This window comes from Kwoniella mangroviensis (assembly GCF_000507465.2).
Source record: "Kwoniella mangroviensis CBS 8507 chromosome 1 map unlocalized Ctg01, whole genome shotgun sequence".
NCBI lineage: Eukaryota > Fungi > Basidiomycota > Tremellomycetes > Tremellales > Cryptococcaceae > Kwoniella > Kwoniella mangrovensis.
Genome location: NW_027062533.1, coordinates 12,910,724 through 12,938,559, shown reverse-complemented (window position 1 = coordinate 12,938,559; position 27,836 = coordinate 12,910,724). Strand labels below are relative to the sequence as shown.

Sequence of the window (27,836 nt, the reverse complement as noted above, 5' to 3'; positions counted from 1 at the left end):
GATGTGACCTCAAGCTACCTATCTGCAGTGTTCTTTTCCTGTCGGTGACTATTGAGCATCTGCGATCATATCATACAAGATGAGTCCAATGAACGAGAAGACCGTCCTACCGTCCTCGACTGCTCCAGCAGGATCAGTCTCGAAACCCAACTGGGTTTCAAGGAACCGCAAATTTTTCGCCGTCCTTTTGGGTCTGTTCCTACTCCTCCAACACTTTGTGATCTCGCCTTACTTGCTTGATCTATGGGATGAGTCATCAGCTTCAACTGGTCACAGGAAGTCTACCTGCGAACAAGCCGAACCAATTTACCCGAAGAGCTTCAACGTCTCTTCGCTCATAGAGGGCAAGAAGGATCAACTTGTCAACTGGCTCAGTGGTGCTGTCAAGATCCCTACAGAGAGCTTCGATGATATGGGTGAGATCGGAGTGGATAAACGGTGGGATATCTTCTATCGATTTGCCGACTGTAAGTCATTAGAATACCTCCATACCTCCATGATAAGCAGGGTACAAGTAATGCTGATGGTTCTACTGCTGACTCTTAGACCTTGAAACGTCGTATCCTCTGGTGTAAGCCTGTCTCGACTTGATATGCGGTATCGATGGGGATCTTAGCTTACTTGTACGCTCAGACATCAGCATTTGAAACGGACCCGAGTAGCTACGCATGCCCTCGTGTTTGAGTGGGAAGGCTCGGATCCATCTCTTAAGCCTTTGCTTCTGACTGGACATCAAGGTGCGCCAGCATTAAGTGATATAGCACAATGGACACTGGCTAATTATTTGGCTGCCAGACGTTGTACCTGTACTCCCTGCAACCAAAGGACTATGGACCCATGATCCCTTCGGGGGAGAGTACGACGGTGAAAAGATTTGGGGAAGAGGTTCAAGCGATGATAAATCAGGCATAATTGGTGTATTGTGAGGCTCAATCTAATTCAGCGTATTACGATCGAAATACTCATCTATGTTCGAAATAGATCTGCCGTTGAGATCTTGCTTGAATCAGGCCAATTTTCCCCTACTAGGACTGTCATTCTAGCATTGGGGAGTGATGAGGAAACAGGTGGCAAGGTGGTTCGTTTCCCTCAGAGCTTGGCTCGTATTACATAAAGAACATGAGAGCTGACACCCTAAGCTGGGCAGGGAGCGTATCATCTAAATGAATGGATCGAGGATAAATACGGCAAAGACTCAATCGCTATGTTGATTGACGAGGGAAGTGGCCTGGAGGAGATCTGGGGTCAGGTGAGTACTGAGTGCCTGCTAATGCCCAGTTGACTGACGAATAGGACATTTTCCAGCTATTTGCCACACCTGCAGTGGGTGAAAAGGGGTATATGGATCTCGAGCTTCGAGTAGAGACTTTGGGTGGACATAGTTCCGTTCCTCGTGAGTGGTCATCACAAGACCAGGATCATCTAAGTACTAAAGTCATGATAATAGCCCCTCATACCGGTATCGGATATATCTCTCTACTTATCGCTGCCCTAGAAAGACACCCTCATAAGCCACTTCTCAACGTTGATTCCCCACTGGTCGGCTTGGTATCCTGTGGAGCAGACTCGGCACCTAACTTCCCTAGTCATCTTAGAAAGGCCATCCACCGAGTTGAAGATTCTCTTGCTTCCAAGCACGGAAAGGTAGATGAAAAAGCTCTGAAGGAGATAGAAGACTGGTGGGTGGAAGGCAGCTACAAAGATGGCACTTTGCCCAAAGGTATGGGTAGTGCTATGGTCGGTACTACACAGGCGGTGGACATCATCAATGGAGGACTAAAAGTCAATGCATTGGTATGTCTCTCTGTTCATCGGGATGGTTTAAGCGAGCGAATAGTCTGACGAGATTGTTATATTTAGCCTGAAAATGTGGTTGCTATCGTAAACCATCGAATTAGTCTTGCGTCCTCAGTCGCCGAGCTCCAACAACAACTCATTGACGTTATTGGTCCTGTGGCCGATAAGCTCAATCTCGATGTCGTAGCCTTCGGCAAAAATATACAACCTCATGGATGTCGTATGGATGAAGTACATAAAGGCCCGAAAGCCGGAAAAGTCTTCTTGAATGTCGCTTTCAATTCATCGTACGTCTTCGTTCCTTGTACATTTGACCATTTTGTGTGATCCCTCTAATACTCGCATGATATCTTCAGTCTCGATCCTGCCCCTGTATCACCTTTCACCATTGATAGCCCAGCATGGAAGCTCCTTGCGGGAACAGTTCGAGGTGTTTATGCCACTCGACCAGAGGCTCAATTGAGCAAAGAAGAGGCAGACAAATCTCTGATCATGGCACCATCCATTTCCACTGGAGTGGGTGGTCTCAACTCTATCTGAGAGGGTGCAATGAAAGCTAATGTTGTCGTCAGAACACCGATACCAAACGATACTGGAATTTGACTCGAAATATCTATCGGTTCGGATATCTGGAATCCAAGGACGACCATCACAACAATATTCATACTGTGGACGAGTACCTGGTGAGTAATTAAAACTATTTCCGTTGCACCGATTGCTGAGATATCAATCTCAGGCTGCGGACAGCTTAGTTGAGCTAGTCAGGTGGTTTATGAACTTCATTGTGAACGTGGATGAAAGTAGAGAAATCTAGAATCTCATCGATTGCACGCTGCAAAAAGGGTTATATTGTTTATATGCGCTGCTCATCTCACTGTGCGGTCTCTCTCAAGTGATATAGAAACACACAAGCTGGAAAATGCATGTTATAGCTATTTAGCAAATCACATCATTTGATGTCTATCTTACTTGTTCCTTGAGGTTCAAGAGCGATTGCCAAAACCGTCTATGGCAATGTCGTCCGATGTGAGCCTCAGCCATCAGATACCTTCTCTCTGCACCTGCCCCTCTTGATTGACCTGTTTACAGCAGCTCAGGAAACAACCAGCGATGACATGCATGAGATTTGGTACCTATGTGGTAACGCCAAAACGGACTATCGGACATGACCGGCTGCACGTCATCTTCGACAATGATAGCGTGATATGGAATGCTACACATGCACGTCTTCCTCATCCACATACTTGCAAAGAAAGACTTATAAGGTCAGTAGGCATGAGCGACAACAGCTCTCACAGACAGCCTTATTTCGACTCGATCAGTTGAAACAAGATGAGAGGTCTACCTGTCAACGAGAAATCACTTCTCCCTTCCAACACCCCTCTGACCGAGGATGACATATTGAAGCCCAAATCTGGCTGGCTATCTCGTAATGGAAAGAACTTAGGCCTCCTTTTCGGTCTTTTATTGATCCTTCAGCACATAATTACCTCCCACGACGTTGTAGGAGATATATTCGATCGATCTTCTGTCGCACGTGGAGAAAGAAAATCAAGCTGTCAAGAGGCTGATGCTATCTACCCTAAAGCCTATAACGTATCTTCCTTGGTCGTTGATCAAAAGGATAGAGTAATCAATTGGCTCGCTGGTGCTGTCAGAGTACCTACGGAAACTTTCGATGATTTTGGGAAAGTCGGTGAAGATGATAGGTGGGATAAATTTCACAAATTCCATGAATGTAGGTTGGAGCCTCTACAGTATGATGCTCAAGACGAGGGGTGCTGACCTTATTGCTTCTTACTGATAGATCTCGAAAAGTCTTTTCCATTAGTGTGAGTCTGAAATCATTGGTGTGCTTTGGGAGTACACCAATACTTTTACTGATGTTTTTGAGATATAATAGTCATAAGCACCTTAAGAGGACACCTGTCTATACCCATGCCGTCCTGTTTGAATGGGAAGGTACAGATCCCTCTCTCAAGCCTTTACTTCTAAGTGGACATTCCGGCAAGTATACCTTTCTTCTCGGATGAGCATCTCTGTAACTTATACCAAACAACAGATACTGTACCTATCTTGCCGGCTACCAGAAACCTATGGAAACATGACCCGTTCTCTGAATACTATGATGGCGAGTATATATGGGGTAGAGGGTCAAGTGATGATAAGTCTGGTCTCATTGGAGCACTGTAAGTCCTTCTTTCTCAAATTTTCTATAGCGATGATCAGGCAAGTTGATTTATGTAAAGTGCTGCTGTCGAGCTGCTTTTGGAATCATAAAAATTCAATCCTACCAGAACTGTATTGTTGGCCTTTGGCAATGATGAGGAGATCGCTGGAAATGTAGGTTGTCAATTTACATCTTAAACCTGAGTAACTTGCTGATAGATCGATGTGATATGATGTAGGGAGCTCTAGCACTGAGTCACCTTATCGAAGAGAAATATGGTAAAGACTCAATCGCGATCCTCATCGATGAAGGAAACGGCGTGGACGAAGCGTGGGGTCAAGTAAGCCTTGTCATCGCTCTCAGAATGTCATCAATGCGGAATCTCGCATACTTCACACAGCTCTTCGCTGCTCCTGCGGTTGGGGAAAAAGGCTCAACCAACATCCAAATTAAGGTCGAAACTCAAGGTGGTCACAGTTCCGTTCCTCGTAAGCCTTGTCCCTGAATCTTGTGACTTGAATAAGCCGTATTGACGGACGATGGTCTGTGCATAGCTTCTCACACTGGTATCGGTTACATATCCTTACTCATTGCTGCCCTCGAAGCTCATCCATTCAAGCCGGATCTACAGATCGATTCGCCCTTGGTGAACTATATCACCTGTGCCGCAGATGCAGCACCTGGCATTCCTAAAGATCTCAAGAAGAATGCCCTTAGACTTGCCAATTCAGTTGATTCGAAGAAGGGCAAATTTGATCGTAAAGCTTTGAAAGCCATCGAAGATTGGTGGGTAACAGGAAGTTATGAAGATGGAACTTTACCACAAGGCAAAGGGAGAGCTTTGGTCAGTACCACTCAAGCGGTTGATATCATAAATGGAGGTCTGAAAGTGAATGCACTGGTGAGTGATACCTGATACCCTAGACCCCATCGAGAGTGGAGCTGCACCATGCCATATCTGCTGATGGTTTGCGATTTGCAGCCTGAGAGTGTCAGCGCTGTAGTAAATCATCGGATCAACATCGCTTCATCTGTCGCGAAGCTCAAAGAGCATATCGAAGCTGTATTAGCTCCCGCTGCAACTAAATTGAACCTGTCAATCGAAGCTTTCGGAAAGAAAGTCAGTCTTCTTGAAGGACCTAAAGCTGGGAAGGTCATCGTGGACACGACCAAGTTTGGGTAAGTGGGCATATCACAGCGAATCGCTCCCTCGGGCTAACTACTGTACGATGCCAACAGTCTTGACCCGGCACCCCTATCCCCTTTCACACTTGATGATCCAGCTTGGAGGGTCTTTACCGGTACTGCCAAAGGAGTGTATGCCACCAGACCTGAAGCTTACATCAACGAAGATGAAGCGAAGAAGGAAATTTTCACCGTTCCCGCTCTATCTACAGGTGTGAGTACTATGTGTCATCACATTCGATTTATGGGAGTGGACTCATTTTTGTTCGATTGGGTATTTTAGAACACCGATACAAGACAGTACTGGAACTTGACTCGTAACATCTACCAATTTGCGTACCAACATGGAAAGAATCAACACCTTAACAACGCCCATACAGTAAATGAAGCTATTGTAAGTTGAGAGGTCCTGTGGACGGAGGAATGGCTGTAGGCTGATGTTGATACTCTTGCGCTATGATTGATGTAGTCGGCCGATGTCTTTGTTGAACAAGTCAGGTGGTTCTTGAACTTCATCGTCAACGTTGACGAAGCTACTGATCTCTAGTAGCACTTCGGTCGATGCAGGCAGTGAGATTGTAGAATATCCAAATGAGAAAAGAATTTGATTACTGAGAATATCTAAAAAAGAGATGGAAGACCGCAAAGGCAAGTGTGTGATGTAATGTAGCTGTTTTATAGATGAATAAGAATGCAGAGAAATTGTTTATATATCAACGCTATTTTACAATTGCGACGCTCTCATTTATGAATTAGATCCTCGATTTAAGTGAGTGTCTTGTGGAAGACGTTCACGTCCAACTTTCTTGCTTCATCTCCCAAGTATTCAATAGATCCCAACCTTCCGATTTCATGCTTAATCCTCTTCCAGGCTCCATTCCCGTTGTTGTCATGCCTGTTACACCATAAATACCAGCAAGTAATCTGATCGGTATTGATGCTCCATTATAATACGCGTGTTCTTCCCATCCTGCAGAATTCCCCATCCATCTAGGCCTATTTACCGATCTGATTGAGGGATGTTGGGCTTTTGATCTACAATGGAACAATTCATCACCCTTCTCGTTGGTATAAGAGTAGATGATCAATCCCTGAAATCCATCATCCTGCCAATTCCATGTATCACCCTCCTGAGATCTCGAATTATCACCATAAGTGATCAGTCTCAATTCCGGAGTGGCTGCCAATTCCTGCGGTAGACGGGATAAGAGTATCCCCAAGATACTCAGAGATGGTTCCGTGGAATATTCGTATCCCTGAGTAGATATTGTGTAGTACGATACTTCTATATGGTATCTTTGTAATTTCGGTAGGGGTGGTATGATGTATGGTGTTGATGCCATTCCCTGTCCATCAATTATCAACATCGTGAGTATCTTTTTCAGTCTGATCACCGACTCACATAATTTTCCCTTTCTTTCAGCATGACCGTACTCCAACCAATTTTTAGATCCCCGACATTCTTCCACCCGTCAAGTTGGCACAGCGCATCAAAGCAATTCGAAGATACCTCCAGTCCTTTCAGGCTGTCAACCTTGGCTAGACTTTCCAATAAAGCATTGTGTGCGTTCGGTCTCCATCTGAAATATTCATGTTTCAGCGACACTTTCTCGAGATAGGGGGATGAGTTAATGATACTTCTAAGTGTCGGTACAAAGAACGGGTGCATCTCTTCCACTTTGAGGCTTTTCAAGTTCAATTCCCGCTGAATACTACGGATATCTTGATTGAATAATTTAAACTGCTTCGTATGTAGGGTTTGACCGTCTATACGAAGGTTTCTCAAATTTGGGGCGGATCGCATAATAGAAAGTATCGTATCGTTCCAATCGTATACCAGATACACCTCGACATCTTTCAATCGGTCCAAAGGCGTCTTCTCGAGAGACTGGAATAAGGTCAGGCAATTGATAAATCCTGGTAGACGGTGATCATCAAGTAGACTCGAAGGGTATTCGGGAAAATTCAATGAAAGTTTCTCTAAACTTGGTAAGCTCTTGAGAAAATCGACGAGCTCTCGAGGAATCTCGTGCCTCAGGTCTAGAGTCAGCCTTTTGAAATAACTTTTTCGCCACTCGTAACGCTCCAAAAGGTAATTCAAATGAAATATCAAAGCTTGCGATTTCAAAGCCCAAGCTCCGGAGTGAGTTCTGGCGAGATCATCAAATAGATCCTGCTTTAATTCTTCTTCATTACTTGTATCATCGAAGGAACAGGAGAAATAATCGGATTTGGTGGCTGTACTAAGATCACCAAATATCTGTTTTTCAGTGATTCGGATGTCGCACCATATCCTGCTTTCTGCGGATGGCTGTAAGTAGTGGCATGTGGTAGAAACAGAGATGGCTGATTGAGAATCAAGGTATGAGGATATCTTCAGGAGTAGTTCCTGTGGGAGGGATAAGATGTGTCTGGGATTCGTCGTGGTAAGACAATTCATTTCATTGATTGCCTTGTGGGTCTTTTATGGTAATCCTGCAGGAAATGGATTTGAGTTATCGTACTACAGTCAGGTGAGTATGTTAACGGGCAGAAGATACATGCATATATCATATTTATGGACAGGCTCTATTGTACTGCTGTGTAACCTTAATGAAAAAGAAATAGCTCTCCTTTGATCATCCGCGCCTTCATCCCCTGCCTCATATCACCTACCCATCACCTCTCCCTCCTTTGATGTCAATTTCGATGAAAGCAGCTTACGAACGGTGCTGCTACCCCTTTCGGAGCACATCCCAGCTCTGTTCGGGCATTTGCAAGTCTCTTCCTCCTTCCGTCCACATCCCCTCTTCTCCAGATACTTTATACACTTCACCTAGCACGGACGCATTGACGTATTTGCCGTAGAAGTCAGTATATTCTTCCCATACGTCCTCAGCATGATACACTTGAGCATTAGAAACGTGAGTGTGACGAGCAGAATAACTCCTGGAATGAGTGCAGGTATCCACCTCCCCATATGGATCAGTAGTGGTGTAAGTACGTATCAGTACACCCCGTCCTATCGTCTTGAGGGCTTCCTGATCTGATCGATATTCTCCGCCGACATGACTGAGCTCATCAACATGGTCTGTAGGAAACAAGATGAGTCGTAGATTCTTTGATTGTCGAATCCGAGCTAGGATAGACGACGGGATCGGTCGGATAGGCGCAGGGAGTCCTTGGTATTCTTCGTCCCATGCGAAGGAAGTTGTGCCTTGTGCGAGAGTTGAATACCCATTCAAATATAAGGTCGTCATAGTATCCGATTCGGGTATCGTATCGGGCTATCATACCAAGATGCCATCAGCTTTCGTGCTTGCGTCCATTCCATATTGAAGAACATTACCTGTAAGAGCGGCAGGGTATACTTCAAATCCTTATCTGTGATTGAGAGGAACGTAAGAGAGGGTAATGAATTTACTCTTTTGAGGGCGGTAAATGCGTCTATGTTCATGGATAGGTATTCAAGCTTCTTCTGAGATGTGTTGAGCGAGCGGAAGACTTGCTCAATGGTGAGTAAGCTTTGTGATCTTGAAGGACCGAAAGCGAATTCAGAAGGGAGCAGCTCTCAGCTCTTTAGTGTGGGAGATGTAAGTTGAAGTAGATATCGAAATGGTTCACAGATTAATTTATCGATGTCCACGGAAATCCTTCGGACACTTTTGATCCAAAAGGGATGAGCCAGCAGATGATTCGTGAGATCTTGCATGAGTGCTCCATACGATGATCCGGCCATATACAGATGATAGTCTGATTGCCAAGTGTGGGCATCTCGTATCCTTGATATTCTATCTTTGATTATTGAGCGACCAATCGATGGATGGACAGAGAGAACTAAGTGGGACCATATTAATTCTTCTGCTATTGGCTGTAGACTACCGCACGATAGCGCGAGATTCACCAAAGATAGTCGATCGAGATGCGATGCGATCGCGAGAAGTACGTGAGTAGGTAAATCAGTAACATGAATTGACATAGTGGGTCTTGTGATTGCACTCAGAAGGCATAATGTGCTCTATCGAGGAGTTTGTCAATGGTTTCAAATAGACTGTCGAAGTCTTATCATGTATGCTACATGTACAAAGAGGAAGCTCCTTTCGAGAGCTTGTTAGACATGTCAAGGGATATGTTCCCCGTTGAGAGCCACTTACAGATGTGGCAGGTGAACCGTAAAGAAGGAACGTGCGTATTGTGCATTTCGTAAACTCTACCTCATCGGTCCGTTACCTGGAGGTTGTACGGTTTCAAGATTGAACATGAAGGGCATAGAATTCCTGAATTAGCAGCCATCTTCATATGCCCGATGTATATCTAGGTTTGGTCCGTAAATCTCCAGAATAACGAGGTGTAGGTATGTGATCATGCGTGCCTATCTTTACGATGATTCGCCTAAAATTCTGGTATCGACGCGCCAAGATCATGACTGTGGGTGACATCCTTCCAACGTACACATCAAATCCCAATTGCACCGAGAATCAACGTTATCATCTACAACCTAATGCTGTGTCAACGATTGCTATGCTTCAACTACCCAAAAGTCTCCTCTCTTCATAAATATAATCTTGCAGCATAGTGGAAAATATCGGTATCCGACTATCTTTGCTTCGAGTATACGCCCTTCGCCGATACCGACACGACCTCACGGACTTGCTTACTGTAACGCCATCCCAACGAGTATAACCAACGGACCATTTACCGACATCAGAGCTTGTCAATATACTGCTCCAGGCGTTCAAGATCTTCAAATGATTGAACTTCAAACTACTCCTGTCCTATAATAATATCACGAAATCGACTTAGACTCGGTCTTCCCCTTCCAAGTCCAATTCCGACAGTCATAAACAACTTTACCACTTCATCATCATGAGTGCAACAGGTCTGGACCCGAAGGAGTTAGGTACTTTGGTTGTGGTCGTGGGAAAAGCCGTGAGTACCTGTTATGATTGTCAAACTTACGTGACGACTGCAGACGCTCACATTGCAATGTTCCCAGAAAAATCTCGTCAACAAATCTAGGTTTGGAAAACAGGATCCATTTTGTACAGTCTCAATAGGGGAAGACAAGCAACGTACGAAACCTATAAAACGGTGAGTTGAGCACGCAGTAGAGCGACTATCGGGCACAACTGACAATTTATCTAGTGGAGGACAGCATCCAGAATGGGACGAAGAGCTTCGATTCGCTATTGTGGAAGATCTCGACGATGTCCTCGTTAGATCAGAGTCACAACCTGATTCGCTCAACTCTTCTACCAACGGCGCTCCTCCGCCACCACTTAAAGACTCACCTTCTGGAGTAATCACGTCTGCAGCATTAGCAAACAAGAGTAGGAAAGGGCCGTTGAGCAAGAAGGGAGGGAAAAGTATGAAGGTAGCTTGTTATGCGGATGATGCGAAGGAACCGGAATTGATAGGAGAATGCGTGGTGAACATAGATGATGTGTTGAAAAAGGGAGAAGTCGATGGTGAGTACAGAGAAATGGTAAATCTAAGGGCTGCTAGCTGACGACCCTATAGAATGGTACGACTTCCTGTACAAGGACAAGTATAGTGGAGAGGTATATCTGGAATTAACCTTTTTCTCGAATGTATGTCCTCGTCGCACTTTTTTACTTCTTAGCATACAACAGCTGATCTGGCTAATAGAACGCACCCCCCGTGAAACGGAATGTTCCTCGTCCCGCCATACACAACTATGGTGGAGCCGGTACTTTCAATGCCAGTCCTTCTGGTACGCTTGCATCAGCAGCGAGCAGGACAAACCTCGGCGGAGGATTGGCAACCTCGGGAAGTGTGTCTGGAATGAGCCTGTACATCCCACCTTATGTGCAGCAAGGTCGTGCACCATCGCCATCGCTGAACCCTCAACCTCCTGCCCAAACTCAGCTGCCTCCCTCAAATAGTTTTGCGAATTTAGGATTACCTCCTGGTCACAGAGCGAATCAGGACATACCGGTGAGTTTTGATACGGACCTGATCAGTCGCATCTGTACACTGAATACCTCCATCGTAGCCATCCCAAGTTGGACAGCCGACTTATCCCCCTGCTCAAGCCTCAACACTACTCTCACATGACTCTCAATCCTCTATCGATGCGCTTACACGACCAATGTCTTCGATGTCTATCGGTTCATCATACTCCTCTAGACCATTGACAGCGACCTCTGCGCCTTCTTTGACGACATCTATCTCTGGTCACAGCTATGGTGCCCATCGGCATTCGGTTGGAGGTGGATCATCCGACGCTCCATGGGCACAACATCTACCTCAGAACCAGCCTGCACCAGCTCCCACGCCTCATCCTAGACCTCTGTCATCGAACGATGCATTACCATGGGAACAAGTGCAGAGGCTGGAGCAGGAAAGGTTACAAGCTGGAGCTACACCTGTTCCTCGACCTGCTTCAGGAGGAGGATACGGCCAGCTGGGATTGCAGCAGTATCCTCAGCATTCGCTCGCCCATGCGGGCAATCGGATTCCCTCAACGATTCCAGAATCGCTTAGACCGGCTGGTCCTCCTCAATCCGAACAACATATTCCCCCTCGATCACACAGCTTTTCAACAGCCACTCCAGCTCCTATTGACACTACGTATAGTCATGCTTCCCCCACGCCTGCCCCACCACCACCCTCCAATTCTGCACCGCCCATCTCTCCCTCTACTTCCTCTCATTATTATATGCCCACCAACTCTTTCAGTGCGCTGACCCAGCCCGTCGTAGACCCTCAACGCGCAGCTAGCCCCGCTATTGGTCAATATGCCCAACCAAACGGATCATATGTGGACCCAAACGCACCATTGCCGCCTGTGCCACAACAATCTTACCATACGCCTACAAGGACTAACACATATCCTCCTAGACCAGCAGGACAGGACTATCAGCAAACTCCTCCACATACGCAAAACTATTCCCCTGCTTACAATCAAAGCACTCAGCCAGCATATCAAGCGACTCCCCCTCCTCAACCAGGTTATACATATGCCCATACTAGTCAACCATCCGCCGGACAGACCTCTACCGCTCCAATACAAGCTCCTCCCAACGATAGTGGCTACGTCCCCTGGTATCAACAAACGCAGTCAGCGCAAGCGCCGCCAACGCCCCCTCCGCCTCAACCCTCATATGGCCAGCAGAATGGATCGCAATTTGGGCAAATGCCTGCTCAGCCTTCTTATGGACAGTTACCTCCTTCAACCTCGACTTACACATCTCCTCCTCCTGTCCCGCAGAGTCGGCCCCAACCTCCCCCTCCTCGTCGTCAGTCCGTAGGCTACTACCCATCTGACGAGCTGTACGCGCAGCAAAGACAAGATACCACCACGCTTCAGCCACAACAAGCACCGTGGCAACAAGGTCATCAAAGTCGACTATCTCACGATCCTAATGCTTATAATGCTCAAAGACAACAAGCCTTCTCCCCTGTTCAATCATCACCATATACACCTCAGCCACCGGCACAACCGCCTTACCAGGGTGCTCCGGCTCCATCTATCCCCACACAGCCTAGTTGGCAACAGCCACAGAGTCATTACTCCTCGCCTCAACCTCATAATCCGACAAGCTACTATCCTCAACAGCCACCGCCGCCTGCTCAGCAGTATAACTCGCCTCAACCTCCTCAGAACGATTACCGAGCGCCATCGCCGCAACCCCCACCTCAAAACGACTTTAATCGTGCGCCTTCGCCTCAGCCTTATGGTCAGGTGTCTTCTCAAGTCGGATACGGTAGATCACCATCACCTCGGCCTCACCAAACACCGTATCAACCCGATACATGGCAGAATCAAGTCCAGCCACCACCACCTTCGGGCTCTTCCAGTCAGCTAATCCCACCTACTTACTCCAACTCACCTAATGCTGCTCCAGATAATGGACGGACTCCCTCGCCCTCTCCAGTCGGTGGCAGTGGCAATACCAAGAAAGATTGGAGATCCTACATGAACAGTTTATCTACCACTGGTTCAGGAGGGGGTATCATCCCTGCTCGAACACCAAGTCCTCAACCTCCTCCGAAAGATCCTGCTTTGATACAGCAACAGCAGCAGTGGTATACGCCTCCTCCTACTTTGCCGAACTCGATCGTACCGCCTGAAGGATGGAAGAGCACCTTGCCGGCTCAGAGGGATGGTCATGCTTGGAGGGGATAATGGGTTTATGAAAATCACATAGAGGTTTTTGTTAGTGGAGGAGGGAAAATCAAATGACCAAAGGTTTAAAGTTTTTGGATCACAACTACCTTGATTGTATGTGTGGATGTAGAGGAGATGATCGACGATGAAATGACATACTTGTTTCTGATCATCTGGTCCGGTCTCAAAATAAGGAAACTGGTTTCTTGTCTATTGCATACGAATAACTGAAGACGTGTTTGAATGGATTAGGTGATATTACATTGTATGTACCATACGAATCTAATGCATAATAGACATACAATGTCAGATGGATACGACATGATACGCTACTTATATATTCAATATCTAGTATAATAGTAATATGTTAAAAAAGGAAGGAAGACATACTAACCACTATACTATACTCGCCTTTGCTCTAAAACCGCCTTGCAGGGATCGAACCCACATTCACTGTTTCGAAGACAGGTGTACTACCATTATACGAAAGGCGAGCACAACTGTTTCCTTAACTACTAGCTTCAGAGCGTCGGCAAATGGTTGCAGTATCCCATAGCATCCTACCTTGTTCGGTCCTATTCGTCGTTGCATTGCCGCTAGTACCTTTCGTTCGATAATAGTCATGCAGGCTACAGCAAGCAGAATAGGTACAAGTACAATTAGTACTTCTAGAAGGTTATATAGTGCTGATAGAATTGCTGTCATGTTGTGTAGATAATGTTATATTAATGAGGTACTCGATACTATACCCTATTACCTCATAGAGGAAAGGGGAGTAATAAGGCATTAACTCATAGCCAAATACTATATCAGGATCATGAGATGAGTTCTCCATCTTCACCTGATTCATACTATATGCATATCATATCGAGATACTCATAAAAACGATCCGATCGAAAGGAAGATATGCAACCTTGTGTTCTCTATCTGGACTTCAAACTTCAATTTTTTCGGAAAACAAAGGGATGAAGAATTAAATATAGTCGATATGATGCAAAACGGGTATGATCGTACTTGACAGATGCAATCAAAGAGAATACATTACAAGCAGGTTTCTAATTTATCCCTTGATTACCCATTACAAGCTACTGGCCACATCTAAATTCAGAGGTTTACTTGTCAATCTCAGTATCTCAGCAGAAACATCTTCGTTGGTCGATCGGATTGTCAATCTACACAATTTGGCTTCTTTGTTAGGTTCCAATCGACCTAATATACCACTATGAATCGTAGAAGGTGAAAAATCAGCTATAATGGAAAACTAGGGGAAACATGACACTTGGTGAAAATGGCTACTCACACTTTCCCAGCTTCTGACATGTGCAAAACACCGGCGAAGACGATCTAGCAGATACGTGTCGCGTGGTTAGCTAGATGATACGGCATGATTATTGAGGTAAGTGGCATTGTTCACTCACATTCTCAGGTTTGGGATCTATACCGCTCAATACTGAAAGTCGATTACCAGATACGATCCTGTTATTACGTGCGATATCAACTTCGTTCGAAGATGTAAGTCGGATAGGGAATATCTGCTGAGCTTCTCTTGGTGCGCCTGGGGAAACGCGATATGCAACGGGCGACGGGTCAGTATACAAATAAACACAGGATAGGACATACAACAGATTTTTAAGGTTTTCTAGTTCTTACTCACCCCCAATGATTTTCCATCTTTCAAAGAAAGGCCCCGATCCAAGATTAACACCCTCAACAAATCTACTAAGTACGATAGGTAATTTCAATACCAATATTTTCGGTTCCTTGTTATCGTCTGTTCCATCGACTTGGTAGCTCAATCTAATTAATGGTAATTGACCTAAACCATTTCCATGTTGAGCCAGTCCAAAAGGTGATTTACATTCTATATGTAACATTTCTTGAATCTGAGCTCCACCGACAATCTCGGATATAGGTGAGTCATGGAATTTCACTCCTAGACAGTTGGATATCGGATTATCAATTGATAAATCAAACCTCGTCAGTGTTTGTTCAGATTTGTTCCCGAAGAATAAGGCTAATCGTCCGAGATGTCCATGATATTCAGCTTTGATACCAATTTGAATAGTATTATCTTCGTATAAGATCCCTTCGTTTGAATATGTTAATCTCTCGAACCACTATACAATGAGATGAGAGATGATCTTGATCAGCTATACGTCATCACCCCATGATCCAAAGCGTTCCACGCACCTTTTCAATATGGTCTCCTACAGTAAGAGTAGCCAACAAAGCTGGGTTGACCCCACCGAGCGTAGCGGTATGAGATAAGCCTCCATTGGCTTGTACCGGAGCTGGCGCCTGAGGCTCTATCGGTTGAGCATCGTACAATCCAGCTAGATCCGCAGCAGCACCCGTATGACCTGTAGGAGCAGGCATCAAGAGTGGTTCATCTTGAATGGTTCCACCACCCGAACCTCCATTGGTGAGATCCAATTCAGCTAGGGAAGCCATGATATCATCGGCTGGTCCGTGAGATGTCGTACCCATCATCGTATCCGCGCCTATACTCATAGATCTTTGCGTTTGAGCTTGTGGCTGAGCCTGGGCAAGAGGTGCCGGTGGCTGGGATTGAGATGGGGGTAGAGCCGATACTATCGTATTTGAGTCTGCTGTACCTTTTCTGAAACTCTTGAATCTCTCAGCTTCTCTACCTTTGTTATCCTCTTTATGTCCAATGATCCACGTCCTCTTATCCTGAGCTTGTTCGCCCCTCTTATGTAATCTGTTTACTAATGTTGATTCTCTTTCGGGGAACACTGGCATCTCATCGCATATCGTCGATAGCAGTTCGTCGTCTTCACCTCTTTGAGATAGGGCAAGATATTCACAAGCTCGTTGTTGTAACTCCGCATCTAAAACGTGGGCATATCGTTCGAATATGTTGACGAGGTGATCTTTGATCTCAGGGAATAGGTTTACCCACTGGTCGCGATTGTGTTAGCAATGAAACATGTTTAGCATTTTGATTGTGGACTTACCTTAATATATGTTGTCAGTAGTAGTGCACGAGTCGGTGCTGTACACAGATTGACCTTGGAATGTAATGCTTGGAACTGCTCGATGGGACTGCACCCAGGTTCGTTGGCGATCAAATGTCCGAACTCTCCCAGTATGTAACCTGATCATCCCAATGAAATCAGCTTAAGCATGGGACACTGTATCGACCATGATGAGAGAAAAGCTGCTTACCTCCTACCCTAATCATATTCTCATGACATGATGTAGCCTGCAAGTGGTGATATACAGCTTGAGCAGCATAATTCTGAAGATCTTCATTGTTTGTGACCAATTGTACTACTCTATACCATACTTCCGCTCCCACATGATCCCCAGCAGCAGCGATGAGCTGCAGTATCGTATCGACATACCACTCATACTGTAAATGGAGCCACGCATCAGCTGGATACGCATTTCAATTTACATCGTGTGTATACTCACCTCGGTTGCAAATCGTTCGGTCAAGATAGCAATCTTCAACACCATCTCTTCTCTCAAATTGTAATCAGCCACTTGCAGGTACCTAACCAATTCTCCAACAATGATTTTCGAATTCGTGGTATCGCACATTGAATATAATAGATCTAAAGCACGTCTCCTGACAGAGATATCACGATCTTTCAGACTCTGTATGATTATATTCTGATGTTTCTTGACGGAGTCCAAAGAGCTAGAAGTGGCAGCCAAATGAGCCATGGCGTCCAGCCCCAAATATCGTACGTTGGTCTCTTTGGCCATGATGAATCGACCTAATAGTATACCTGCATTATGGCATACTTTGGACTCTGGATCGATGTGGATTGCCAAATTGATAGCTTCGAACAGGACGGCATTCTGAGCGTTGTTATGTTGGACATTCTATGAGGATCATGGAAGGTCAATGTAAGATGTAATCGAGATCGTGGCAGACTTACTCGAGGAGTTTCCTGCGAGGTATCGATGATGGCTTGAATTATACCATTTACCATGTCAATTACTTCTTGATTATCTGCAAAGTAGGTTCATAAGCTGCCAGTCCAAACTTTCACGGTCAACGAGAATCAGTTCACCTGGTGGAGGGTAGTACTGAAGTAATCTCAACAGCTTGATCTGCAACCAAGGATTTGAAACTTTGTAGTATACATATTCTGCAGGTGTTTCTTGATCAAAGACAATCTTTGCGTTGAATCAGGTCAGCTTCAATACCATAGTTGTACGCTACAGTGAAGGAAGGAGATGGGTTGTACAGGGATAATTAATGAGACTCACCTTATCCAGCCTGTTGACAGCTTTCTGATAACATCCACTGAACGCTTCTAAATGATCTTGAGCCATCGCAGTGACCAAGGTCGTTATCGTCATTACCACACTATGGTCGTAATCATCCATCATGTATATTACCCTTTCTGCCCATTCATTTGCTGGTAGTACCGTTGGGTGTTTTCGATATAATCTCAGCAACGTCAAGGCTGCTTTCTTCTTGACAAATGTAGTTGATGTCCTGACGAAGAATATTCCTTGTTAGCATTATATGACAAGAGACTTGAATTTCATCGCTCATGAAAAGAGAGCAACTTACTGACTGATCATCGATCTATATACATTCTCACCCAACGCTTCTGCCATCTCTTGACCTCCCAACGTAGCGATGGCATGTAAAGCCAAACAGTTGTTGATTTCATTATGATCATCCAGGTCTTTTCGAAACGAGTTGATCACTAGTCGTACCATGTCGGAGTTCTCGTGCATTAACAGCGTACATGCGAGGTATCCCTGTGTTCTCATTGAAAGTAAGCATAGGTCATGATTTGCATTGACTGTCGTATGGTCGAGAAGGAGAGCCCTTCCTTACTAGAACCGGTGGGATAGACTTACAATCTGTTTCTCTGAATACTTCCCACTACTTATCAGATTAACAGCTTCCATATGACCCACATCCACTTTATACCCCAATATATAAGTGAAGACGACTTTTGCCAAGTATTTCTTCTTCTGATATCCATCTAAATTACCATCCTTGAATTTCTGCCTTATATGCGCCATCTCACGATTAATACGTTTCTCCTCCAATTCTCGAACTCGACATGCTCGGAGATCCGATATGTACTAGGATTATGAACATCGTTAGTGTATATCCTCCCATCAATTGAATGATATAGCACATCGGAAAACTTGAAGTCACTCACCTGGGTCAAACCCCTCATTGAGGTCGCCATGATGACTCTATCCTTCTTTCGGTGCGATGAAGAGAGAGACTAGCAAGGCAGAAGGATGAATCGGATCGTGCTTTATCGCTGGTTATCTGAGTGCGTCCTGTTTGATATGATCCCAGCTCGTTGTCATCTATAGTCTATGGACTGATATGTGTTTATGCTTTCAACACTCTTGTGACCTCGAGGGTTGTGGACGACAACAATAAGCACTCGTGGTGCGGTGAGCAGTGAGCAACGAACGGTGTGACGCGCTTGGGCCCGCTAACAACACTCAAGGTAGATCCGTTACGTCAGCACATCTGATCCTCATCCGGCTTATCACATCTATGCGGTCTACTCGATAATGCCAACGTGTGTCGTTTAGTTTGACTCCGGATCCGAAATGTCCAGTGTCAGATTTGGAAGTATGTCATCGATAAATTGAGATGGGATGGGATGCTCGACTATCGAGAATGGAGAATAGCGAATAGAGCATGCAGAACAGATAACATCAGCTTATGACATCTGATTAGTACTATATCATCATACACAGTACCATCGCTCATCATCTGCGGCTTGAAAGTAATCTCTACCCTCCCTGTGCTACTCAACCCTTACCGAGTCCAATAGTCAATCAGCAATGTCACGAAGAGGATTCGACACTTCCCTCTCCTCAAACCCACAATCAAAAGGCAAACCAAATCGAAAGAACTCTGCAACCATCCCAACACCAGATCCAGAACATGCCATATCCCATGTACCTACTCGTACCTCCTCCGAGAGAGCTGCTTTAGACCAGAACAAGAAGAATGGAACGACCACCAAAACAAATACGAGCGACGAACAGATTCCTGCCGAGGTGGATGATGATGTCTGTTTCATCTGTGCAGAACCGATCACATTTTGGAGTGTGGGTGTATGTGGACATAGGACATGTCAGTGAGTGGCCCTCTTGTCTTTACTGATCAGGCGACGAAACGGTCTGTTTCCATGATCTGGGTCTTACTACTACTGCTGTTGTCTCGATAGCGTCTGTGCAGTCCGTTTACGAACGTTCTATAAGTGAGTTTTCGTCTTGGATAAGTCCTATGTTTTTGAACTCCAAATGACGGATGCCTTCCTTCCCTTTGTAGAAAAACAGATTGTACATTTTGCAAAACACCATTATCATCCCTCCTATTCTCCCGATCTCCCTCCGCTCCTTTCCCTTCAGAACATCATATGACACCTTCGCCAGCCAATGTGATCGCCGAAGCTCAAGCGAAGATAGAAAGCTTACCAAAGGGTGCCAAATGGGATGAAGGGATCATACATCCCGGAACGTTGGATATCAGTGCTTTCCCTTATGCGGATGATATTTTGGGTGTAGTCTTTGAAGATGAAGATATGGTATGTATTTACTCCCTTCCTGAAGTTGCAAAGATGACCAACAACGCTGACGTGAGCTCTCTTGTATCCGGTGATAGATGGATGCTACTCTGCTACTGCTCCGATTCAACTGTCCATACACCGACTGTCCATACCAGGGAACCAATTGGCAATCGCTCGAGAAACATACAGTAGCAACGCACGGCTTGATGATTTGTGGTCTGTGTAGATCGACTTTATCGAGATTCGCGCATGAACAAGGGCTATATCCACCCAACTTGATTGGATTACACGATCCATCCAGATTGAAGAGGGGTCAAAGACCACCTAGACCTAGGGGAAATGAAGTGGAGATGGTCAAAGGGTGGGATGCACCTCACCCAATGTGCGAGGTGAGTGATGTCACGGATCAGGGGAAGGAAAGACATTGATGAGATGCTTTGATAGTTCTGTCACCAAGGATTCTTCGGGCCAGATGAGCTGTTCAAACATATGAGAGCGGATCATGAGGAGTGTTTTGTCTGTAAGGATCTGGGAGATAGAGATGTCTAGTGAGTTGCTGTTCTTTTACCAGTCGACCATCTATGAAAGTTATCTGATGGATTGCCTGTATAGTTTCCAAAATTACGATTCTTTAGCCAAACATTTCAAGTGAGTAACGGCTCTAGAACATGAAGGGCGATTATAACTGACATGAGCAAACCCAACCTAGCCAAGACCACTTCCCTTGTCCTCAGCCGGTTTGTCTCGAGAAGAAGTTCGTTGTTTTCGGCACTGATATGGATCTGAAAGCCCATATGATATCAGAGGTGAGAACTGTTCACTCCTCTGCCTATCATGACTTACAATATCTTGTACCATCTCTCAGCACTCCGAATCGATGTCAGCTCGTGATAGAGCACAATCTCGTCAGATCAACGTCGACTTCTCTTCTGGCGGCTCTTCTACGGATCGAAGATCTCATGGATCAAGAGGATTCACTCTGGCCCAGCCGTTCGACCCTTCTCGAGGAGGACCGTCGAGAATCAGGGAAGGGCCAAGTCACCAACAACTTGACCAACCTAGCTTGACACCTGCTCAGAGACAACAGCAGGAAAGACAAGTAAATCGAGATAGACAAGAAGAAAACAGGAGAAGAAAAGCTTTCGCAACTGGATTGACTAGGCCCGATGATCAGGGATCGAGAGTCACCCAACAAGCTGAGCAGAGCGGAAGTGGATTTTCGACTCCAAGCGAAAGAGATGATGTTGATGAAGCTACTGCAACGTGAGCCTCTCTGCTTTGTAGCGCTTAATAGTAACAACATAGCTGACTTTGTTCGAGTAGACGACACGCCGAACTTCTCTCGAGAGTATCCATGCTGGTTTCTGATTCACCTACCAAGCTATCCTCTTTCCGATCTGCCGTTCGATCTTATAAGAACAACGAATCGACAGCAAAAGATATGGTTGATACGATCTTTCATGTCTTTGACAGAGATCTGGATACTACTACTGGTATAGTCAGGGAAATATCGAGTTTGTTCAGTGGTGATGGTGATGGAGAGAAGGGTAGGAACGTTTTGGAAGCTTTGAATGCGTTCAGAGTTGAGGTGAGTCAGCTCAACCGCTGATAGAAATCACAAGAATGCTTCATCGTCTCTCTCGGGTATTTATTGCTATTGACTGATCTCAATTCTTGTGTAGCAACAAGAACAATTCCCCTCATTAGGAAACGTGACTCCCCAAGGACTTGGATCAAATTATGCTGGAATTACCTCTGGGCAGATCCTCAATGCCAAACGATCCACTCGAACGGGTGGAGGAGGCGGTGGATCAGGATCGAGAACGGTATGGAGTCGAGTGGAAGCTGCAGCAGCATCTCATCCCGTCAATCGACCAACAGCAACTACGGGTTTGAACGGTCGATTCGGTACAGGATCAGGTGCTAGAGTACCAATCTCTTCAACTTCGGCATTCCCTTCTCTCTCTGGACCCTCTTCCGGTACTCCAAAATCAGCACATTCTACGCCCTGGGCAGGAGATGGTGGAGGAGGATCATCTTCCAAGACACCCTCGGCCTTAGCTGGACCTCAGATCCGATCTGTCAATTTCCCTGTAGCCACAAAGGCTAAATCGTTAAATAATAATGCGTTCCCCAGTTTACCTTCTAATTCGAATAAGGGATTGTCAGCGGACGAGAAGAAAGCTTTGTTCTCGAAACCGAATCCTAGGGATGAGAGTATAAGGAGGATCACGGGGGCGAACCCAAACCCACCGCCAAGTAATGGATGGGGAACTAGTACGAATACGAATACGAATACGGTCAATATGAAAAATCTGAGTATCAGTGATTCACCGGCTGATAGATCCACCAATACGCAGTCACAACAAGGAGGAGGAGGGAAGAAAAAGGGTAAGAGCAAACAGTTGTTGTTTAGTGTTAGTACTAGACCCCAGGGTGGACCTTCTCATGGGTAGGGAAGGGGTATTGCCAGAACGAGGCATTATGACTTGGTCGAGCTGTTGTGAATGCGGCGAATAGGATGGGTTGATCAGTTGAACATATTGATACAACATATGCATGGTATATATATATCATTACGAAATAGCAAGACGATTCCACCAGCATCTCAATGGAAGGACAAGCGATGTTACATGTTGTATTACTCCGGTAAGATAGTAGGAGCGACTAGAGGTTCTGGTCTAGATATAAGCATAGACAAAAGTATATTATGAGTCAGCATTACCGGAAGTGAAAATCTATTGTAAGATCAAACTCACCTCAAAGCAAATACCACTTTCTTCTTTACTATCCCTATAACCTGATAATTCCTCGTTCTATCTTTCTCACCCGATTTCATTTTTTTCTGTTTTTCCTTCTTCCTTCTTTCGACTTTACTTATTTTCCCTCCTCCATTGCCATTGACTTTCGTCCTCGCTCTTTTGTTTGGTCTCTGCTGGCTTTGTTCTTCGTCTTCCTGATCATCATGTTCAATCTGATCCCACTCTGATCTAGCAGGAGAAGATGGGTCCATCTCCAAATCACTCGAATAATCTATAGGAGTCAATGGAGCATATACAGGACTCGAGGAATAGTCCACTCCTTTTCCTTTGGATCTGAGTGGTGTACTGGGCTCATCATCTTTTCCAAAAAGATTTTCCTCTTCTTCTGATGATGAATCTTCTTCATTGGATTCTTCGTTTGAAGCATTACCTTCTAATTTCGTTGTTCCCTCTACTGAATTACTTTTACCTATCACCTTACGTATGACTGCATAGGGTTTTTGGAGGTTGACGAATTTACCGTGGAGAAGATGATGAGGACCTAGATGCAAGGTCGGTTTGTCCTATCGCAATATAACAATTTCACTTCTAAGTTAGTGCGGACTTTATGAATTGGAATGTATATCTGATACGTGTTTGGTGGAGATGACAGTGATATTTCATGATGTGACTCACCGGTCTATCCAGTCCTATCACACCTATCACACCATCTGACTTATCCCCTTCGTAGCTGAGTTCACCTTGTAGTTCGACCAATACTAGATCGCCGCCGAGTTGGATTAATGGCGATGACGATGAGGATGAAGAGGAGGACGCGGGAGGATCGAATTGAGCAGGATGTAACGGCAGATGTATACGCATCTTGGAGGTGGTCCAATTGGATTTTGGGAAGAGGGGGTGTGCGTATCAATTGACGATGACCTGGAGCTGTTCAAGGATTGAAGATTGACGATTGAACATTGAACATTACGAGTAAGTAACTTGATCGCTGATTTTCAACACTTTGCTTTCGACGGGTTCTCAGTCGCGAATACTGGTAAGACTATTCTCCCACGGTCGTAGCTGTACTTTTATCTGTTAACCCCCGCATTGCTACGTTACCCTGAAACATGACACCTTGACAAAGGGACAACCCCCTAAAAAGTTGAACAAAGCTGCTTATTTACTCGAGTGTATACAACATTCGTCAATTATAGTGTCATTCCTTCTTCTACTACATCTGCTCATATCCATTGAAGATCATATACAATGTCAGCAGACCAAGAACCCACCGCTCCTCGATCGGTACTCCCATACCCACCAATCCACGAGGATGCTCAGTTCGTCGTACTTTCAGATTGGGTGAGTGATCATTCGTTGATTGACAAAGGGGAATTCAAGCCAAGGAGAGACAGCTGGACAACGCTAGAACTCATTCATAACAGACCAGCTGTGCATGGTATTGATATCGCTCTGTAATATATATAGGACGGAACGATAACGGATAAGGATTCGAATGATTATATCGTCGATAACTTAGGTTTCGGATTTGATAAACGGTGAGTATATCATTTTTTTGTCTTTTGTCTTGTCATCATTACTTCAATCGAGGAATTAGGGTTGAGAAGATGATATCGTACTAATGATTTCCACCACTATTGTATAGACGAGAATTCAATCTCGAGTGTTTATCCGGCCGAATGTCATTCAGAGATTCGTTCAGACAAATGTTGGAATCTGTACATCATCCTTTTGAGGAATGTAAAGAAGAATTGAAGAAGAGTAAGTGGACCACTGGTCTATGATTCTACCATTGCTATCCTATAGTCATCATAGAACTCATGTCTTGGTCCACAAATCTACATAGATATCAAGCTTGATCCTGGATTCGTAAACTTCTACACCTGGTGTAAATCTCAAAACATCCCCTTCGTAATAGTTTCATCAGGTATGGCACCCAACATCAAAGGTGTCTTATCAACTTTATTGCCAGGTCCAGATACCGAAAATATCGATATAATAGCCAACGAAGTTGAATTTACCGATCCAGCCAAAAAAGGAGATACGTGGGAGATTGTTTACAGACATCCTGAAAGTGGTTTCGGACATGATAAGTCCCAGGCTATATTACCTTATAGGAATCTGAAACATAAACCTACGTTGTTTTTCTGTGGGGATGGTGTTTCTGGTGAGTGATACAAATCACACATCATACATTCAGGCTTCACCCCTACTTGGTGTATGTATACTAAATCCTTGATTGTTTACTGTTAGATCTGTCTGCTGCTAAACATGCCGATTTATTATTCGCCAAAGTCATGGCCAATGGACATTCGGATTTGAAGACTTTCTGTGAAAGAGAGAAGATCCCTCATGTACCATTCAGGGATTTGTGAGTTGCGATCGATCTCACTCTGAATTATCGTTTTCTTGATATCATAGCTGGTTCTCCTCATATCAAGATGGACAGTCGCTGATTTGTTCTCTGCACGTTAACAGCAACAAAGTGCTTGAAAGAGTCAAAGAAGTCGTAGAAGGGAAATCCGTAGAACAGGTCTTGAAAGAGGAAGGAAATTAACTTTACTGAAGCAATCAACGAGAACGGAATTGAGAGACCAATAAGATGCTGGCATGATTCAGTCAAGTCCCGAATGTAGCAAAGATAGATTATAGAGTGTATATATGGTTTTATGCATACGGTACGGAGTGAGCCCAACGGTCGAATACATACTCAATTGCATGCATAATTCTACAGTACAACAAAGTTAAAGATAAATTGTACAGTTTGGTCTTATATCTAACACAGTTAATATCCCCCACCATCATATCTAGTATTAGCAGCTTGTTTCCTCCTTTGTTCTTCTTGCAATTTCGGACAATCCTGTAAACCGTGACCCAAACCACCACAGATCGGACATCCTTTGAGTGCTCCTCCATGAGCTGCTCGAGGATCGTCAATAGATAGTAAGAATTCGGGAATTCTAAGTTACGCACCAAGAAATCAGCATTCTCTCTTGACAGTATAGTAATCAAGCAAAACTGTCACTCACTTCTGTTTAGCTTCCATTAAGAGGTATTTCAAGTCCAATAAAGTTTGTTCACTCGTATTCATGTTGACGAACGTAGTTGCAATACCAGTCTTTCCACTTCTACCCGTACGACCAATCTCGTGAACGTAATCTTCAATCTCCTTTGGCATGGTATACACAATGACATGTTGGATCTCATTGAAATCAAGACCTTTGGACGCTACACCCGAGGCGACCATAACGTCCTTGGCACCTGTCTTAAATGACCGAATCGCGTATTCACGTTCTTCCTGGGCTATATATTACACATCATTAGCATATTCGTGAACATGTATTCAACGGGAATTGGTCTACTCACTCTTACTACCGTGGATAGCGACGGCTTCGACACCCTTTAACAGAAGGTATTCCTGGATATCTACAATAAACGGCTTAAGTGAGCTTCGCTTTTAGTTCAAGATTTGAAGTATAGCTCACCATCAACTTCATTCTTGTTATCACTAAAAATAATAACAGGGGGAGGAGTCTTTTGTAAACATTCCAATAGGTACACCATCTTGGCTTCCTGTTTAACATATTCAACTTCCTGTATAACATCCATGTTCGCTGCTCCTGCTCGACCGACATTCACCAGAATAGGATTGATGAGTGATTGTTGAGCGAAATCTTGAATTTTTCGAGGCATAGTAGCGGAGAACAGAAGTGTTTGACGTTGATACTATATAAACGGACAATATCTGTCAATATCATTCGTGGACCGAAATTAAATTTTATGACACTCACCTTGAAATGCGACATTATACTCCTCACATCTTCTTCGAAACCCATATCGATCATTCGATCAGCTTCGTCCATACACAAGTATCTGAACAAAAGGGTTAGTATCCGCCTTTCCGGACTATGTTCTGGGTAATCACTCACTTGCAATTATTAGCATTTAATTTGCCTTTATCCAACATATCTATCAATCTACCTGGAGTAGCCACCACGATATGTACACCCTTATTCAGTACATCCCCTTGATCTGCCATGTTGATTCCTCCAATACACAATAAAGATCTAAGTTCCGGATAATTCCCACTTTCTTTCAAGGCATTGCACATGGCTTGACAACCTTCGTATGTCTGTCTAGCCAATTCTCTAGAAGGACAGATGATCAACCCCACTGGTCCTTCACCCCTTACGAATGGAAGTTTGGCTTCCATTTCCAACGATTGCATTATAGCTGGTAAAGTGAATGCCAATGTTTTTCCAGATCCAGTAAATGCTATTCCGATCATATCCCTCCCTGCAAACGCTGTTGGTATACCTTGGATCTGGATAGGGGTAGGTTTCTTGATACCTTTGCTTTTTAGGTAATCTAATATAGGTTTGGGTACTTTCATATCCTACGGAACAAAACAAACATTCAGTATACTGTTCTCAGTGAGAGGGATCAGATTGGTCGTACTCACTGCGAAATGAGGTATGGGAGGTGGTATCTCATCACCTTCCGTTATGATATGGAGTTTATCTCTAACCACTTGATGTTCTTCATCTGACATGTTCCGTACATAGTGAGGAGGTCTCCATCTGGCAGGATACAAATTAATAAGTCAGTACACTGGCGTTATATTATTCTAACAGACTGACACTTACGATGTCTTCAGACTTTCTGTATATACAGTCCCCTGAGCCAATTCTTGAGCACTTGCCAATTTCTTTTGAGCCCTTTCCATCTCAGCCAACAATAACGCCTCTTTCTCAGCTTCTTTATCCGCAGCGGATTTCAGCGCGTCTGTTCAACATCCGATATGTCATCAGCCTCTGTCTTGATAATCAGCATAACAGTCAGCGCCGAAGACTCACCCTCCAAAGCCTTTCTTTCCTTAACCTCCTGAGCAGCTTGTAGAAGTGTTCGTTCCCTTCTGGCCTTTTCCCGAGCCCTCTCTTCATCTTCAGCTTGTTCTCTCAACTCTTTCTCCACCTCCTTTTCAAGCTCTTCGGCAGTCTTGACTTTCTTGACGGTCTCCCTTTTAGAGCCCAGTTGCGAGAGCATCTGCGCTCGACGCTTTGCCACTGGAACGTAGGGCTTGTAGTCTTCTGGTAAGGCCATTTCGTCGTCTGCCCCACCGCCAGGGGAGGGCAATCGACCTCGTCGGAGCGGTGTCGATACCATGTTTGTCGATATGTGGTTGAGGTAGGCTGACTAAGTATGGAAAGATGATTTCTCGTCCAACTTTTGTAGATGGGTTCGTGTCTTGTTAACCGGTTCATGTTATG

At 44.7% G+C, this 27,836-nt stretch overlaps 10 protein-coding genes and 1 non-coding gene across 11 annotated transcripts; 5 read left to right on the top strand and 6 right to left on the bottom strand.

Moving 5' to 3' along the window:
* Positions 1–79: 79 nt before the first annotated feature.
* I203_104896 (uncharacterized protein) lies at positions 80–2,611 on the top strand (the record flags this gene model as incomplete). The annotated part of the gene is made up of 12 exons (XM_019143523.1): positions 80–467; positions 547–571; positions 634–737; positions 796–922; positions 982–1,078; positions 1,148–1,249; positions 1,306–1,393; positions 1,448–1,794; positions 1,861–2,084; positions 2,154–2,313; positions 2,370–2,480; positions 2,534–2,611. The coding sequence occupies 12 exons, from the start codon at positions 80–82 to the stop codon at positions 2,609–2,611; spliced, it is 1,851 nt and encodes a 616-aa protein (XP_019006572.1).
* Positions 2,612–3,129: 518 nt separating this feature from the next.
* On the top strand, positions 3,130–5,699 carry I203_104895 (uncharacterized protein; the record flags this gene model as incomplete). The annotated part of the gene is made up of 13 exons (XM_065517641.1): positions 3,130–3,535; positions 3,605–3,629; positions 3,701–3,804; positions 3,860–3,986; positions 4,047–4,053; positions 4,126–4,140; positions 4,206–4,307; positions 4,368–4,455; positions 4,522–4,868; positions 4,950–5,146; positions 5,207–5,366; positions 5,436–5,546; positions 5,622–5,699. The coding sequence occupies 13 exons, from the start codon at positions 3,130–3,132 to the stop codon at positions 5,697–5,699; spliced, it is 1,767 nt and encodes a 588-aa protein (XP_065374459.1).
* Positions 5,700–5,943: 244 nt separating this feature from the next.
* On the bottom strand, positions 5,944–7,592 carry I203_104894 (uncharacterized protein; the record flags this gene model as incomplete). The annotated part of the gene is made up of 2 exons (XM_019143525.1): positions 5,944–6,498; positions 6,555–7,592. The coding sequence occupies 2 exons, from the start codon at positions 7,590–7,592 to the stop codon at positions 5,944–5,946; spliced, it is 1,593 nt and encodes a 530-aa protein (XP_019006574.1).
* Positions 7,593–7,866: 274 nt separating this feature from the next.
* I203_104893 (uncharacterized protein) lies at positions 7,867–8,588 on the bottom strand (the record flags this gene model as incomplete). Its single annotated transcript, XM_019143526.1, has 2 exons — positions 7,867–8,418; positions 8,481–8,588. The coding sequence occupies 2 exons, from the start codon at positions 8,586–8,588 to the stop codon at positions 7,867–7,869; spliced, it is 660 nt and encodes a 219-aa protein (XP_019006575.1).
* Positions 8,589–9,997: 1,409 nt separating this feature from the next.
* On the top strand, positions 9,998–13,283 carry I203_104892 (uncharacterized protein; the record flags this gene model as incomplete). The annotated part of the gene is made up of 6 exons (XM_019143527.1): positions 9,998–10,060; positions 10,128–10,222; positions 10,277–10,599; positions 10,652–10,722; positions 10,781–11,089; positions 11,148–13,283. 6 exons carry the CDS (start codon positions 9,998–10,000, stop codon positions 13,281–13,283), a joined length of 2,997 nt encoding a protein of 998 aa, XP_019006576.1.
* Positions 13,284–13,688: 405 nt separating this feature from the next.
* On the bottom strand, positions 13,689–13,759 carry I203_104891. Its single transcript has one exon. It is a non-coding gene; the product is annotated as a tRNA-Arg (tRNA).
* Positions 13,760–14,343: 584 nt separating this feature from the next.
* On the bottom strand, positions 14,344–18,457 carry I203_104890 (uncharacterized protein; the record flags this gene model as incomplete). Its single annotated transcript, XM_019143528.1, has 14 exons — positions 14,344–14,485; positions 14,566–14,609; positions 14,684–14,820; positions 14,920–15,382; positions 15,456–16,187; positions 16,244–16,383; positions 16,455–16,641; positions 16,704–17,120; positions 17,177–17,250; positions 17,312–17,417; positions 17,511–17,742; positions 17,821–18,014; positions 18,117–18,347; positions 18,428–18,457. 14 exons carry the CDS (start codon positions 18,455–18,457, stop codon positions 14,344–14,346), a joined length of 3,129 nt encoding a protein of 1,042 aa, XP_019006577.1.
* Positions 18,458–19,073: 616 nt separating this feature from the next.
* I203_104889 (uncharacterized protein) lies at positions 19,074–22,260 on the top strand (the record flags this gene model as incomplete). The annotated part of the gene is made up of 10 exons (XM_065517640.1): positions 19,074–19,372; positions 19,463–19,495; positions 19,567–19,822; positions 19,900–20,193; positions 20,249–20,352; positions 20,417–20,452; positions 20,514–20,610; positions 20,670–21,067; positions 21,128–21,392; positions 21,487–22,260. The coding sequence occupies 10 exons, from the start codon at positions 19,074–19,076 to the stop codon at positions 22,258–22,260; spliced, it is 2,556 nt and encodes an 851-aa protein (XP_065374458.1).
* Positions 22,261–22,445: 185 nt separating this feature from the next.
* Positions 22,446–23,427, bottom strand: I203_104888 (uncharacterized protein; the record flags this gene model as incomplete). The annotated part of the gene is made up of 3 exons (XM_019143530.1): positions 22,446–22,485; positions 22,564–23,129; positions 23,242–23,427. 3 exons carry the CDS (start codon positions 23,425–23,427, stop codon positions 22,446–22,448), a joined length of 792 nt encoding a protein of 263 aa, XP_019006579.1.
* Positions 23,428–23,814: 387 nt separating this feature from the next.
* On the top strand, positions 23,815–25,123 carry I203_104887 (uncharacterized protein; the record flags this gene model as incomplete). Its single annotated transcript, XM_019143531.2, has 6 exons — positions 23,815–23,907; positions 24,034–24,104; positions 24,212–24,327; positions 24,413–24,733; positions 24,820–24,937; positions 25,045–25,123. The coding sequence occupies 6 exons, from the start codon at positions 23,815–23,817 to the stop codon at positions 25,121–25,123; spliced, it is 798 nt and encodes a 265-aa protein (XP_019006580.2).
* A 228-nt stretch (positions 25,124–25,351) lies between these two features.
* Positions 25,352–27,732, bottom strand: I203_104886 (uncharacterized protein; the record flags this gene model as incomplete). Its single annotated transcript, XM_019143532.1, has 9 exons — positions 25,352–25,526; positions 25,596–25,869; positions 25,933–25,992; positions 26,052–26,292; positions 26,358–26,439; positions 26,496–26,962; positions 27,029–27,146; positions 27,213–27,351; positions 27,423–27,732. 9 exons carry the CDS (start codon positions 27,730–27,732, stop codon positions 25,352–25,354), a joined length of 1,866 nt encoding a protein of 621 aa, XP_019006581.1.
* Positions 27,733–27,836: the final 104 nt, after the last annotated feature.